The 15,626-nt window shown below is 47.6% G+C and overlaps 2 protein-coding genes across 4 annotated transcripts; both read right to left on the bottom strand.

Moving 5' to 3' along the window:
- Positions 1–48: 48 nt before the first annotated feature.
- btd (biotinidase) lies at positions 49–2,680 on the bottom strand. 2 transcript variants are annotated; one of them, XM_027030907.3, is made up of 3 exons: positions 2,221–2,680; positions 1,995–2,144; positions 49–1,788 (listed from the first exon to the last, which is right to left on the bottom strand). In XM_027030907.3, exons 1-3 carry the CDS (start codon positions 2,437–2,439, stop codon positions 523–525), a joined length of 1,635 nt encoding a protein of 544 aa, XP_026886708.2. In that variant the 5' UTR covers positions 2,440–2,680; the 3' UTR covers positions 49–522. The 2 variants fall into 2 exon arrangements, with proteins under 2 accessions (XP_026886708.2, XP_081572519.1); XM_081716393.1 differs by lacking the exon at positions 1,995–2,144.
- A 598-nt stretch (positions 2,681–3,278) lies between these two features.
- On the bottom strand, positions 3,279–15,392 carry sh3bp5a (SH3-domain binding protein 5a (BTK-associated)). Of its 2 annotated transcripts, XM_027030908.3 has the most exons (9): positions 15,002–15,392; positions 13,769–13,831; positions 11,881–12,009; positions 6,437–6,601; positions 6,059–6,189; positions 5,274–5,316; positions 4,739–4,955; positions 4,021–4,335; positions 3,279–3,926 (listed from the first exon to the last, which is right to left on the bottom strand). In XM_027030908.3, exons 1-9 carry the CDS (start codon positions 15,080–15,082, stop codon positions 3,889–3,891), a joined length of 1,182 nt encoding a protein of 393 aa, XP_026886709.3. In that variant the 5' UTR covers positions 15,083–15,392; the 3' UTR covers positions 3,279–3,888. The 2 variants fall into 2 exon arrangements, with proteins under 2 accessions (XP_026886709.3, XP_081572520.1); XM_081716394.1 differs by lacking the exons at positions 11,881–12,009; positions 13,769–13,831; positions 15,002–15,392 and adding an exon at positions 6,815–7,486.
- Positions 15,393–15,626: the final 234 nt, after the last annotated feature.

Below are 15,626 nucleotides of genomic sequence, written 5' to 3'. Positions count from 1 at the left end.
CCTCCTTTTCTATTTAATCGTAACATGACAGGATCACTTCCAAGTGTGGGACATTTGACTTCGATTATTATTTATTTTGTATGGAACTTGTCTTTCATTACCCATTTAAGATCAAACATCACTCTGTGATCACTAAACAGAAGTAATTGACATCTTCAGTGAAGAGACAGTTTCAGAGCAGTAATGGAGTTCTAATCAAGCCTCGGCGTTGAGGTCGTGTGGGCTGTGGTAAGCAGTTTCACTGATGCATGGATTTGATTTGCATACTGCACACCACAACAAAGTATGGAATCTAGGGCCACAATTAGTCCCATGAAGCTGAGTCATTAAGCTCACAGTAAATACCCATCATAATCAATCTGTGTGTGTGTGAGAGAGAGAGAGAGAGAGAATCTATGAAAAACTGGAATTAACCTCTTTTTAGTTCCACACTAATTGGGATCCCAAAACGTAAATGAGTTTGTAATAAGTGGAGCTTAGTGCTGTGCCTCTGTTTGGGACTCTTGTGTAGTAACTGCAGGGTCAGGGACTGTCTGCAGATAACAAGCAGCTGTCCTTCTCATACACTCTTCCGTACAGCACTGCTGTCACCAGTCCAGTGGTCATTCCTCTCCGTTTCATGTAGAACCTGCCTCCGCTCTGCCATCCGGACTGGTCCGGCCGGTCCAGGGTCATCCCGCTGCCCAGCACGCCGGCGTAGACGTGCTCGGTGCTGAAGATCCCGTCCAGTTGGAAGTCGATCAGCGTCTGAGCGCGCTCAGTCTCTCCGCCGCAGCTCCCCTTGTGCTGCCCTGGGCATTTCACCAGAGCGCACACCTCCAGGTAGTACGTGCCGTGGACCACGTGGAGCCCGTCGAATGCCCCCAGCGCATACAGCTCTTCCTCAGGAGGGTCTGACCTTCGGAACAGCAGGTGGCAGCAGAACGAGCCATCGCATGCTGTGAGATTCCCTTCTCTGCCCTGCAGCAGCACCAAAGTAAAGTTATCGTACATCATTGTGGAGGTGAAGGGAGGAGTGGGTTCCTCGGCTAAGAGCTCTTCACGGTAGCCAGACTCCTCTTTTAGGCAGAACGTGGCCTCTGGTTTTCTCCGTCTTGTATCAGCTTGCAGGTTGTTACAGTCAGGCCAGGTCTCGTCCTCCTCCACTGCACCTTCTGCTTTGGGATGCCCGGAGAAGGGCACCAAGCTCGGCCTCGCATGTCCCACCACCGCTAGTGGGTCCAGGACAGGCACCCTGCTCACCAGTAGCCTCCCCTGCTCGCCCTCCGTCGAGTCATGGTGGTAAACAGCCTCCCAGGGTGTGAAAATCCCACTGCCCGTCATGCCCAGTGCCGCCGCTCGTACGTTGGCAGCCAGCAGCGTGACCCCAGCAGAGTAGGAGAAGGAGCGCTGGAACTGCACCGCAGCCAGCAGGGGCAGCTGGTTCATCCAGGCCGTGGGGTACACCAGCTGCCTGACACCCATGTCTCTCACAAGGGTGACGGCCGGCTCGCGGAAGAGTATGTCGAAGCAGGTGAACACACCGAAACGGCCGGCAAACGGGGTGGTGAAAGTGACGTACTTGTTCCTCGGCGGCGTGTCAAAGGCTGCCTCAAAGTACAAGTTCTGCTTGTGGTATCTGGCTACAAGGGTGCCGTTGTCACTAAAAACAACGTCTGTGTTAAACTGGTACTGTCCATCGGGTGGACAGAGGGGGTCTGACGCACGGCTGCAGGGCTGCCGGTCAGGCATGTTGGCCACCAGGAAGAGCCGATTCTTCCGAGCCATGCAGCTCAGCCGACGGAGGACCTGGGAACGTGTGTAGAGGAAATGGCATTTGTGATTCATTTATTTGATGTGTAACCTGCAGACCAAGTTTGTCATTTTAAGTAATTTATTCAATAGAGATGGAAATCTATGAAATAAGCTGGACATAAGCTCTCTTGTAATATACACTAAATCCACATAATTAAATGGTCTGCTAACATGTAAATAAGCAAGTGGAGGTACTGTGCCTCGGTGTTTGAGAATCTCCCAGGATCTGCACATGGGCTCCACGTCACCTCTTCAGGGTCAGGTACTGTCTCCAGATAACTAGCTACGGATGCTCTGGTGTAGTTGAATCCATGGATGGCATCCTCCGGGAAGACTAAGATGTGCGCACCCTGCAAGTTGAGGCTTGTTACGTGAGTTTTCTCTCCGGTGCGACGTGTTGCCTCTAACGGTGTAGGGTGTTCTCACCTGTAGTGCAGCTAGGGCGGCCTGCTCCGCAAACGCATGCAGGTTCTTTTCCATGTGTTCCAGTGCCGCGCGCCTCCGCAGAGGCACCCCGGGCCTGGGGTTCAGGATCACCCGGTGCTCGTAGACGGCAGCGACATACAAAGTCTCCTCTGCTCCGATCAGATGAATCGCAAGAACGCATGCTCCTAAAATGGCTGCGCTCAACCCGTAACTCGCCATGAGACCTCCAGGGTGCTGACTAATGCTGACGGAGCGAGCTAGCGCTAGCTGGCCGGCGACGCTGCATGCCAGACTACACAAAGCACTTGAGCCTGCGCTAGCAGGGACATAAAAACAAGTTCAGCAGGTTATATTTGATAAACACTTCTACCCCACAGTCAAAATGTTTCTTGGAGAATTATAAAAAGAAACATTTCCAGCGGTGCTTGTGTGTACTGGCGTGGGCGTCGTTGCTCGTGGAAAGCGTCGTCACGCGGTTTCACCGGATGGGACGCGCGTGAATGTTGTGTTAACATTGGATAGTTGCCTCGAGCACTTTAAAACATGTCCGGTAAACAAGAGTTTAAAATTTGATATCGATATCTTCTTCCGTACGTGGAAAAAAAAAGTTTGGCACCCATAACTTATATATTTAGCTTTTGTTTTGCTCGTTATGTGCCAGTTAACGTTAACAAGCGGGTAGGTCTAACCGGAGCAGCGTCTGAGAATATTCTCGCAGGAAGCGCAGTCAAGACCTTTCCATGTAGTGGCTGCTTCTACCACATAACTGTCATCTTTTATTTATATATAAAAAGTGAAAAGCTATACATCTCACTGGGTGGCAAAGAATCCCTACGCTACTTAGCAGTCTGTGAGTTTAGCTGTGTGCCTCTGATTTGAGTCATAAGAAGCAGCACAGTGATGAGACAGCCGTGGGTGTGGGTGTGTGTGAGACTTCACATCCGAAACGTGAGGTGTGCTCAGTGGTTTTGATCAGGCCACAGCCAACATACTGATCTAATTGCATCCTCATGGGTGTATGAACATGTGAGAGAGCAAAGACTGAGAAAGCATGACACTTGGTGTGGCAATTGGCATGAGCCTGTGTTTATTACATCAATGAACAATAATGGTAACAAACACTGAATATAAATATAGAGCTCTTCACTACTTTAGTTCAGAGTATAACATTCAAGATTAAATTCCATAGGAGAACATTTGGACAGTACTATACACCACAGCAGCTACATATAAAAAACAAAACGAGCTTATATGTTAATACTGCAAAGGTCAGCAAATTGGAGTAACAGTGTGGCAATGTATGTAGTTCAGGAAGACATGGGCATTTGATCTGTGCTCGACAGCACCAGGTACACGTGCAGTCGCATGCAGACCGATGTCTACATACCCACTTCCCACCACTGTCTCTGTAAGTGTCTCTGGGTTCGTTTTCAGAGCCGCCGCTTTCCCCACTCGGTGAAACGTGGAGTCTCTCCGTACGTGCGAGTCTGGAAGCACGGGGGTGTGCGCGAGTGCCAGGGGCTGATCGGGTCCTTCGGTTTAGACGGAGTGGAGCAGCAGGACTGGTGTCAGGATGTGGGCCACAGGGGTGAGGGCGTCGTCCTCTGTCTCGCTGTCGACCACGTGCTGGAGCGACAGGCAGCTCACGCCGCCCTCCAGGGCTCCCTGCTACGTAGTGTTCTCTGGCTTCCCTTCTGCCCTTTCGCCTAAGTGCGGACATGTGCGGAGTGGCAGTTAAAGACCAAGCTGCACTGCAACTGTCGCAGAGAAGTTAGTGACATGTCGGAGGGCGGCGATCACCTCTCTCCCGCTCGCACTCAGGCGAGGACGCACCGCTGCACTCGCGGCGAGGGCCCAGGGTGGCTGAGGCGAGGTCCAAACACTCCAGCGAGTCTGGGCTGGGTAGCTCCGGGTCACTGGGGCGGGGCGAGGGGGTGGTGGAGGAGGACGACGACGACGATGACAACAAAGGGTAGGGAGAAGACGGCGTGGCAAGGTAGGGGCGGGGCAGGTTCACAGGGGTGGAGTTGGAGCTCAGGCTGCAGGTGGACTGCGTCTCCGGGTCCTCTTCTGACGTCACGCCATTACAACTCTCCTCGAAGGTCTCGGACATCACTACGACACACACACACACACACACACACACACACACACACACACACACACACACATCAGAGCCTATACATGTCTTCAGGCTTAATTTTATGCAGATATGTTTGAATACTGATTCAGGTAGAAGCAAACACTATTCAGCAAACGGCCTACCCTTGGGCCCCATCATCAGCTCCAGAGAAATGAGTCTTTTCCAGTGCGTGAGAACTCCTTGCTTCCCCGGTTTAACAAATGTGTGGGTGTGAAAGAATATGTTGCACTCCAAGTGGCTTATTTTTGTTCATCTTCTGATAAAATACGCTGCTTGTTTGCACCGCTGGAAAACGTCATGAAGCCGGGGGGGGGGGGGGGGACTTCTGACGAACCCACTAACAGCAAACAGAAACTCACGTAATATGCCACTCACCGGATATGCCGTCCGACTCCGTTTTGAAGTTTGCGATGTCGCCGTCCATCATGTCCCTCTCTGCACCCACACCACAGACGCGGGGCCCCATGGCGGTGAGGCGGCGGCGGGTGTGGATCTCGTCGGAGATGGCCTCCAGGGTGCACAGGGCGGAGCGGTAATCCGCCTTGGCCTGCGTCAGCTTTGCCTGACACTCGTCCACGCGCCTCTTGAGTTGCTGCGGGACAGAGGAGGAGCAGAAACGGACGATGATCCGGAACATTCTGCATGCGTACAGGCTAATCAGTTACTCATATGTACTGAATAATGAACTTAGTTAGCGACACACAAATTTTCTTTCCTCAATTTTTCCTGTTTTTGATGGCCTGTAACGCTACCCGTCACTGGATCGTTGGACTCAATCATTGGACTGGAAGGAGGCCAAAGATCAACTTCTTAAACTTTAGGCTTTTACTGTTTGATTATTAAACCTTAAATAACAAAACCCAAACATGACAAAAATGGAAGGAGAAGAGAAAGGGAAACCCTGACCTACCTCAAGCTGAAGGTAATACTTGGCCTTTAATTCAAAATATGGCCTGTAGGAGGAGAAAGAGAGAGAGAGAGAGAGAGAGAGAGAGGAGCATGAGCCGATAGTAACCACAGGCGGGGTGGAAGAGGGATCATCACGGCAACGGAAAAGCTCTGCGAGAACAACCCTGAGCCGTCCCATCGCCGATTTGCGGAAGAAGGATAGCAGGAGAAGGCACATCTGGAGGCCATCAGCCAGGGTCTGGTGGGCCAACGCAGCTCAGCATAGCCCGGCCCAGCTCTGACCCAGAGAGGCCCGTGGGGAGGCAGGGAGGACTTGCAGTGAAAACACTTTCAAGCAGTTCCCGCAGTCTACCACACAACCACTGCCAAGGGCAGGGTTTAGAGCAAGATAGAGAAGAGGTTTGGAGCTCAGAGCCTGAACAGAGCATTTTACGTTCAAAATGGGCGTGAGAAAAACAGGATCAGTAGTCAAGCTGAAATTTATCCAGCTTTGACGTCAAGGCTATATATTGTGACTGCATGAAACCAAATGGTACTTGAAATCATTGAGATTTAATTATTTTTGTGTTTTTGAGATGTAGGTCAGAGCACTTGCCCCAGGACGCTACACCCTCAGGCTCCTACGATCCATTTTAATGTCATCTGGAAATGTCATCTTTTCATCTGGAAAGCATAGTTGGACTATCATGGTGTCTCATCTAAACCTCACTGAACAAAAGGAGTGGGGGGGTTGTGTTTGGGTTGTGTGTTGGGTTGTATATATATATTTTTATTTTTTTTACAAACCGTGACTTATTGACTGTGCGTTTGAGTTTCTTCTCCAGCTGTCGCACGTGATTGACGGCTGCCGTGTACCTGGCCGCCGTCTCCTTGTGCTCTAGTTCGCTGTGGGTCCTGCTCTGCTCTGCCTCCATCACCTGCAAGAGCCAACGAGATCCCTTAAGCCGTAGAATGAGGGCCCACATTCGTTGGTGCAAATGTTTGGGGCATTTACGTTTTTGCATGTTTTCATGATGATCTGCTCTATAAAATGTAGCTCTAGCTGATCACGCTCATTCGGTGTCTGTCACGTTACAAAATTGTTAAAAGTATTTTTTAATTTTACAACAACTGGTGGTTTATGGAGGGTGTCCTGATCCATCTCCATGCTGTTCGTAGCCTCACCCTCTGGGTGGCGTGGTTGAGCATCTCCTGCCAGGCCGAGTCAAACTGCCGGCTGTCCTCCTCCAAAAGCCGTTCCTCAGCCAGGGCGATGGTCTCCTTGGCCGCACGTAGGATCTCTATGGCCCTCTGGAACTCTTGTGTGGCTCTCTGAGCTTCAACCTGGGCCTGTGAGAGAGTGCGAGTGTGTGTGTCAGGGAAACAAACCACGTGCATGCAAACCTCTGATCACCACCTTAAATTCCAGTTCATGGAATTTTAGGAATTAAATTTCTTTGCCTTCAAAAACCACCCCCCAAATGTATCATGAGTCACCCCCCAGGGCTTCCCCTGCCTGCCCTCAGGAGACGCCGGCTCTTAGTGAAAAGGAAATCCATTAACCTGGTTATGGAGCAGGGAGTTTTTCACCCAATTTCTTTTCTGCATCCTTCTGAGGTCAGGGCAGAAAGCACCGTCTTCCTGAAGATGGTACAGGACACTTAAACTATTTTGACCTGACCGTTTTGACAAGCCGTCATAAAGTGATGTGGGCGAGGGGCATCCAGTCACGACTCCCGTGCTGACGACGCGAGATCCCCAACACAAAAACAGGGAAATTCCAACAAAGAGGCCATTTTTCCTGCAGATCTGTCATGTGTTAGGGTGGGCTTAGCACGACACCAATGTCTCAGACCCTTCTACGGGCATGCACGCACACACACGCACTCTACTGGACACTGAGCTTTGTTACTTTCAGTCTAAATGTCTTGAGCAGAGGCGTTGTAGAATAATGGTGACCTTCATCTTTCCAGAACAATACATACTACAAGCCTGTGTCTCACTGCAGTTTGCTTAAAATGGCTGCAGCAATCAGTGTCACACTGCCTCATTGTGTGTACATGTGAGCAAGCATGTGAGGCAGCGATAGCATTAACACAAGAGGCTAGGGCTTCCGGTTGCAGCGTTAGCCCTCAGAGCTGTTTTGAGAGCATCTGCCTCCTCCGGAAGGTATCGGAACGGCAAGACCATGTGACACACGGGTCTCTGTAGCCCAGGCCTGAAGCCGAATACCGCTTACTTCAGCTGTTCCACTGACTGCAGTGATTCCCCCCCCCCCTTAAGCAACACCCAGGGTATCTGATAAGTTTCGCACCATTTACAGTATCAGCAACTGCCACCCAGGAAGTAACCAGGATCATATCTGATGTGCATTTACCCAGTGTCTTCTGAACCACGTTAAGCATGTACACCGTTAACACCAGCGGATGACGCGCGCAGGGGTCCGTTCTTGACGCGAGGGCCCCCGAGGTCATTGCCAACCAATCACAGTCAAGGAGCAGCCTGAGAAAGACGGTCACATGGACCGACCCTTCCCCTTTGCTGCCCCACCCCACCCACCACAGGGTCAGCCTGGGAAACTGCAGGTTCAGTAAGGTGCAGGGCCTGCTCTTGGTAGCTCCTCACACACACAGGCCTGACGTATATTATATGAGAACTGCTGGCTCTGCACTGGAATAACGCTCATCATTTCCCCCCCACACACACACACGCACACAGAGAGGAAGGGGCCAGACCCCTCCCCTTAACAGCACAACCGAGACGCACAGTTCTCCCCTACCCACCACATCCATGGAAAAGTGCTTCAGCAGCAATCACATCTTTCACTAATTTCATATGAAGTCTTTTACAACATTATAGTAACAGGACTCCATGCAGTTACAGATGGAGTGCGTTTACTGAAACAGTCTTCTGGTCGCTCTGAGCATAGCTGGGCACTGCCCCTCCCTTATAACCTATGAAGGCCATTCATAGACATGAACCTCTGTGTGCTACTGTTATACCCATAACCATGGTGATGAGGTCTTAAAAAAAAAAAAAAAAAAAAAAAAAAAAAAAAATACATACAATGACGTGTCGTCCACCCGGCAAGGAAGGGCTCTCGGCACTCAGATGATTTTTCAGAAGCCGCTCACAGCCCCTCCACCCCCACTTCTGGAAGACACGATTGTCGATAATTTACCTGCGACAGACCTCAGAAGCGCCCACGCACTGCGCCCAGGCCGCATGAGGCTGATTCAGGCTCAAAGCCTCAGGCAGGAAGTGGCAACTTCTGCGGCGTCGTTTCTAGTGTACTGACGTGGCGGGTGGGGACAGACACACCTCCCCCCCCCCCCCCCCGAAAGTCCACATGCCAGGATCTGAACACACTGAGCAGTCAATGATCTCATTTTGCAAGGCTTTATATGGCTTATGGGTCCTCTGTTGACAAATTCCAATTAAAAAAAAAAAGGTTGGCAAATGAAGCAACTAAGAGGTATTTTTATAAAGTCATCATCATTACGATCGTATCATCATCATCAGTAAGCACACTAATGATGAATCATAACGACTCCGTGACCACAAGCTATAGGCCTCTACATTTATAGTAAATACCGCCCTTCACCTTTACCCAGCATTCCTTGCACCCTCCTCAGGGAGGGGCCATGCATTTCACACAAGCAGCGATGCAGGCGCTTACCGCGGATGCAAACGCTGGGGGGGGGGGGAGCATGCTTTCGTCCCCAGGATGGAGGAGGTTGGAGGGGGCATGGTGGGTCTGTGAAGTGTAATGACAGCTGTCAGGAGGTGTGTGCGTGAACCTGGCTAACAGCAGCATATAGGCAAAGCTGCCCATGTGTTGGGCCGCAGCAGAGTGGAAAGTGAAACATGTGACCTATTTTCTAAAAAACGCAGAGCTTTTACTTTCCCAGTCAATGAGGAAAGAACGGCTTTGCATTATCAGATGGTTAACTGCTCAAGCACACACACCCACCGAGTTTAGCAGTAAGCAGCATGTCCCATAACATGTATACAGATTTCACATGCCACGCAATCATAAACACCAGTCACATTACTGCCTGGCCGGAGAGGCAGGCCAGTTTGTACTGTGCCCCAGGACACAGATGCGTGAAACTGGGTTAAATAAAGACTTATGGTATCCCAGTCGGGGGGAGCTCCTGTCCACGTGATCACTTGTGGCTCACCAAACAGTTTGAGTTGAGAGGTTTTTTGACACAGTTTTGAGGAATTCTAAGGAAGCTCATTTCTTTTCCGCTTCCCATTTCTCTCACCTCATTCCTCAACTCTTTTATCCATCATTCCTGTCTATCCATGAGACAGTTTACAGTCAGCTGGCATCACTCCTTCAGTTTCTCAAGGTGTTTCTGAATAGAGGGCTGTCCAGGCTGTACTGCAGCTATTATGATTGGCTGAACAGAGGCCACTAGGCAGAGACGGAGACAGGCAGATGTCTGTCCGCGTACGCGAACACGTGATTGAGGGGGTCAGGACACTGTAGTCACATGAGTCTAACAGAACACACACAGCTTATTAGTTTATCAATTAACAGATAAACACATGGATTTCCTTAAGTGTACAAGAGAGTTCAAACTAGCTGTCAATCTTTTACTTCAGACAAGATACTTCACACCCAAGTAATCCTAGCACAATTAGATTTTCTTTAACAAAACTACAAATCCAGGCTAGATTTTCAGACATACAGAAAGTGTATTCTGAAAAGTTGATTTGCTATTGGTTTTCGCAAGTTGATTTGAAGGAAAATCTTACACTCTTATTTTGTTCTACAATAATTATGCACATAACTACACATGACAGAGAGAAATATTTGTAAGTATGCAATCTGAATACTCATTACAAACTGTCTGTTCACTTGTGTGTGGACTTGATAGCCCTGTATTAAGATGAATTAGTTTGCAACACTGCTCTCCTGTGGCGTCAGCTGCAGCTACCCGAACATGCTCTCCTGACCTCTTTTTTCATAGAAGCGGAAAAAATCGCACATGGCAGTTAAGGTCACATGAAATCTCAAGGACTGCTACTGTTTGCATGGTCGTTTTTTCCACTAGTGTTAGCCTATGTCTAATTGCCCTCATTTTAAAAATGAAGATAAAGGTACTCCATTCTGCTGCCTCACCTTTGGGGTGACCCCGACAGTTGGTTTCGTTTTCAAAATAGACTCTGCGTGACAAACGTGCGTATCCGCCGAACTTAACCACGCGACCTGACAGCTCGCGGACAAAAAAGAAATAAATTTTAAAAAAGCACTAAGCGCAGCCTCTCAGCGCGTGCCTGCGGCAGCACCCACGCACCACATCTGTAGCGATATCTACAGGCCTCATTCATAAACCATAGTTTCTTAATTAGCCTTTTAGCTATTGTGGATAAGGACTGCAATACAACGCGAATATACATTATATAAATACTGCGATACAAACAAAAGAACCGGCATTTGCGGCTCACCACAGGACGACATCTAAGACTAACAGTAAATCCAGGCTTTCGCGAGAGAGGCGTTAATTAGCGCGAGCTCTTCTCTATATATAGCATTGGCAGCATGCAAACGCACGTGACATGACGCAAGAGGCTGAGACGAAAAGATAACTGGCGCGTGCGGAGAAGGGCCGTAATCTTGGACAGCCGCAAAGGCCCCTCCGATCTTAGCGCGCGTTTCTGCTACCAAATTGTACTCGTTTAGCGAGTCTTGGCTCGATATGCAGGCAGCAGCCTCATCCATTGCTGAGCAGCTTACGCTAGAAGGAGGGAAGTGACGGGAGTGTTCTCAGGATGTAAAGTAAAAGGAGAACAAAGCTTGTGTGATCCTAAGTAACCTTATCGGCTACGCTTATATTGCCACAAATACAGCGCCTTCACTGTACATTTTGTCATTTTCTTATTGGGACAAAGTATTCTGATTATTTAAAGTATAATGTAATGGCCAGAGGAGGACGGGACCCCTTTTGAGTCTTGATTCCTCTCGAGGTTTCTTCCTCATGCTCTAAGGAGTTTTTCCTTGCCATCGTCACCCTTGCCTTGCTCACTGGGGGCTTGGACTCAGACATTTGTAAAGCTGCTTTGTGACAACTGTTGCAAAAAAGTGCAATATAAATAAATTTGACTTGATTTGGAACTACTGGTTCACATGTCATTTGCCTCAGAAAACAGCTTAACCTAAGCTGAATAGCTCTATGCTATAGGCACTAAAGTGGACTCCTTGTATTATAAAGCAACACGATTAGTCATCACACACCTGACAAAGCAAGTGCCTCTTCACACATTCTTAACAGCTTTTTTTTTGTTGTAATATGGTCTCTCGGTTGCCAAATGCCTAAGAGGCTCTTTCCTCTTCAAAGCCTGCTGTCCAATTGACCGGGACACTATGCCATCCACATAATTTATTTGTTGGAAAAGACCAGCGGAACGTTCAAAAATGTCTACCATCTACATTCAAGTACCTTGTACGACAACATCTCTGCTATACCCATTGCATTACATCATCTGCTCCAAGGGGATAAACAATCTTAAAATATATTCCCTTTCTAAGATGGATCTCCAAAAGCTATGGAAGAACTTTGGCTGGGTTGGCCAGACATAGTGAGAGGACCCTGGGCGGTGGGAGGAGTCAGCGTTACCTGTCGAGCTACTTTCCGTGCCTCCCAGTATGGCTTAGAGTCTTCCACTGCTTTGCCAATCTTCTTCACCTGCTCATCCAACTTGAGTGTGGCCTCCACCAGGACAGCACGGAACCTTTTCCTGGAGTCCTGACAACCAAAACGTGCGGTTAGCCAATGTTACTCAGGCATTGGACAAAACCGACGAGGCTTCTAAGTATCGCAGTGCTTGCAGAGCAGGTAGCCCATGCATAACAGAAACTGAAACCATTCAGTGTATTTATGATGTGCCACATTCAAATAAACTCTGAATGTTTTTAAGAATAAAGTGATCACTGACTTGAGTGATATTTATCCAAGGTTTGATTTTTAAATTGGGCACCTTGCAAATATGTATTAGCTCAGCACCAGCCTTACATAAGCACATGCTTGTTTTGACCACACCTTCCATAAGGCTGCAATAAAGCTGACTGTGAAATGGGGGGGGGGGGGAGAACTCAGGATAACTTTGGGCTGGAGACCCCCCCCCCCACTGAAGATGGAGAGAGAGTCATATGGGAAATGGGGATGAGGAGGGGTGCAAGATTCTTCACAAAAAAATAGGGAAGTTAAGTAGGGAGAAGTAAGGGTTATTCCATAACCCCATTTTGTGCTATGATGCGAAAGGGAGAAAACCAGTCCCTGATCAGTGCTTTTGCTGTGCAGTTTACTGCAGCAAGTACTGGATAGCTCAGCATACACATTTCTGCCTAGTCTGCATGGCTGCCTGTGGTGTGCAGTCAGGATTGCCATGCATCTCCATTATCCACACTGTTCTCTTCAGGCTTTTTTTTTGCTGAGGTGAAAGAGTGAAATGAGCCGTTCCTTGTGATTTGTGCCTCCCTGAAAAGCACTCGCAGCAGCTAACTCAATTCAACACTAATCAAGTTATCAAGGAGGATGCGTTCCACTCCTCTATGGACAGAAATAAAGCTCCTTCAGCAGAAAAGATCCAGTAAGGCAGTGTCTGCAAGGCTACGGGTTGGCCTCTGTTCACGCCAGCGCTGTAGGTCTTTGGGAACGAGTTGACTCTGGCTTGTGGCTCATGCTTGCACTTGAACGAGTCGTGGGTGTTCGCAGGCAGGAAGCTTCTTGCCAGGTTCTGCCTCGAAGTCCAGTATGGTGACACAGACATCCTCCCAGATGGCATCGCGCCAACCAACCAGATGTCAGAGTGACCCCTGGCTCTCTTGGATGGCTAAGGCGGGAGTCATTTGTGGTTGCAGAAAAACTACATTTCTTATATAACGTTTCCTCTGGCTCCACAACTACTAGCTCAGAGACCTTTCAGGAGTACATCAAAGCTTTATACTGTGCTCTCTACTACACAAATATGTCTAAGGAAAGTCCATGTCTAGACTCAACCATTTTAGATAAGGATCTAAGATCTTATTAGATAACAGACACCAGACTTTGTTTTTAGATCCAATTAAAACATGTCCTAAACCTAGTCACCACATATTTTACAAAACAATATATACAATTTATGAAAATGTGATTTATAATTTAATAAAGGTTTAGTTAAGAAGCAACTCATGTGTCAGATTCTCTTCTTGAGACTATGCTGTGGTTTTTGTACAGAAAGTATGACTGTAATGACAACACAGCAACGGATTCACACACACACACACACACACACACACACACACACACACACACACACACACACACACACACCTTCCTCTGCTTGGCAACCACAAATCCAGAGGCTGTCAGTCATGCATGAGAAACTTTCTATTGGATGGTCTGGAGAAGGGGCAGGGTCGAGAGCTTTGAGAGGGGTCTTCCCTTCTGGAATTCTTGCCACTACTATTGCAGACAACAATGACAAGATAAGCAAAGCATGCAGTGGGGATGGCAGCAGACCCACCTCTAGATCCGATTCCCATCTGTTGATGTCGTCTGTAGATTGATTCAATTTCTCCAGTTCTCCCTGTTAATGAGATAGAGAAAGAAAGAGAAAGGGTGAATAAGACTAAGGGGAAGAGAATATCTTTCATAATATGAGCTTAGTAAGAACATCTGGAACTCATTCTGAAAGCAAACGTAGCCATTATCCTCAACCATGCCCGTTTCAACAACATCATAGCATTTTACATACTTTTCGCATTGTCCTTTTGTTTGGTTTAAAGGTACACAAGCACCATTTTGTAAAGGAATATAATTCTTAGCTGAGTGCCTGTATTGACACATCACAGTATACCTCATGCCAACTAAAACAAGATGTGGACATATGTAATTAGGGAACTCCTAAGGAGGAACACATGTTGAACAATCCTCCCAGTAAAATCAAGCAAAGCACACACATTGTAATCTTGCAGTCACCTTATATCAGCATATAAGGATCTGAACAAAATTAAGAGACCCATTCAAAATTTCATCTCTGCGTGTATGGCAGCCATTCCATTGCTGTCTGTTGAATTCCAACACAGGTACAACTCATTCTGCTTAGTGAGGTACTGATTACCTGGTAATTTAACAAGCATCGTGAACAAGCAACGTGAAAGACCGATGGAAAGCTTGCCAAGGAACATAAAAGTGATTGTCAATCAGGGTTGTTCCACCAAATATTGATTTCTGAACTTAAAACATGCCTTTGCATTGTTCGCGGTCTGAAAACACGACACCTTTTTATTTTGCAATTTTCTGCTGATAAATATTCTAAATTAAAAAAAAAATGATGGAATTCCGGAGACGTAGTTTATGGAATAAAACTAAAATGTTAATTTTATGTTAAATGTTTTAATTTTGTAGTGATCTCTACTGTACAAGGCATACAGCATATCGAAAACAAACCAAGAATGATAATGCTAACAAAGTAACTTGGGCCATTAAGAAACTCGCCATTAAAGAGCGCTTCTTAGATGGTGCAGGCGCCGACTTACAGCTCGTTCGTCCAAAACCACACACTGACTCTCTTACAACAGAGACTAAGGGAGAACCTGTTGAATTACGTATCTATGTTTATTCTAATTAATGACTCTGGATAGAAATACTTTTTAAAAGCCCATGGCGATCTGAGGCTGTAGGTAGAGCATACGATTTTCTGTGGCTACTGAATCGATCACTACAATTCTTTTAACGTTACAACAGGCTACTGTACCTGAATTCTTGGGTCAACTTCTTCGTCTTCTGGAGATTCGGTCTCACCATCAGACTTATTTCCCTTAACTGAATCGTCCATTTTACAGCCCAATATGTAACGGTCTCTTTTTTTTTTTGGCGAACAAAGCGAATTTTGTCTACGGAGACAAGTCAGTCAGACACGCTCCCCTAACTATATAGACTACGTCGTGTTCCCTTGGTTGAACCCATTGTAAACTCCTCAGAACGTGAACGGCTGACAAATAAAGTGTACGTTACAGGCTACAAGAAACATCTTCGCACGGACTACCCGAAGAACTATAGCCTCGTTGGTCCTAAATCGTCTCCCTATACCGTCGGAGGGAGGAGGGGCAGCAACGAGTGGAGAGACTTAGAGCTCGGCCGCCCCCTGTGGAAGGAGCCATCTTCACTCCGAAGACGCCTTTTATAGAAATGGGAGGGCGCAAAGGCTAGCGCGTCCATGCCCTGCATTGTGGAAAAAAAATAGCCTTTTACTTGACTTTACCCAAATGATAAATTGCCTATGCTCGCGGTATGATGCACTGACTTGGGAGACTTAAGATTAAAATAACGCAGTAATCACCACTACACGTGGACCTAAATATAAAAAGTAACTAAAATGG

Source organism: Electrophorus electricus, chromosome 6, assembly GCF_041902795.1.
Source record: "Electrophorus electricus isolate QZ-2024a chromosome 6, ASM4190279v1, whole genome shotgun sequence".
Taxonomy (NCBI): domain Eukaryota; kingdom Metazoa; phylum Chordata; class Actinopteri; order Gymnotiformes; family Gymnotidae; genus Electrophorus; species Electrophorus electricus.
This window is presented reverse-complemented; position numbering and strand designations above follow the sequence as displayed.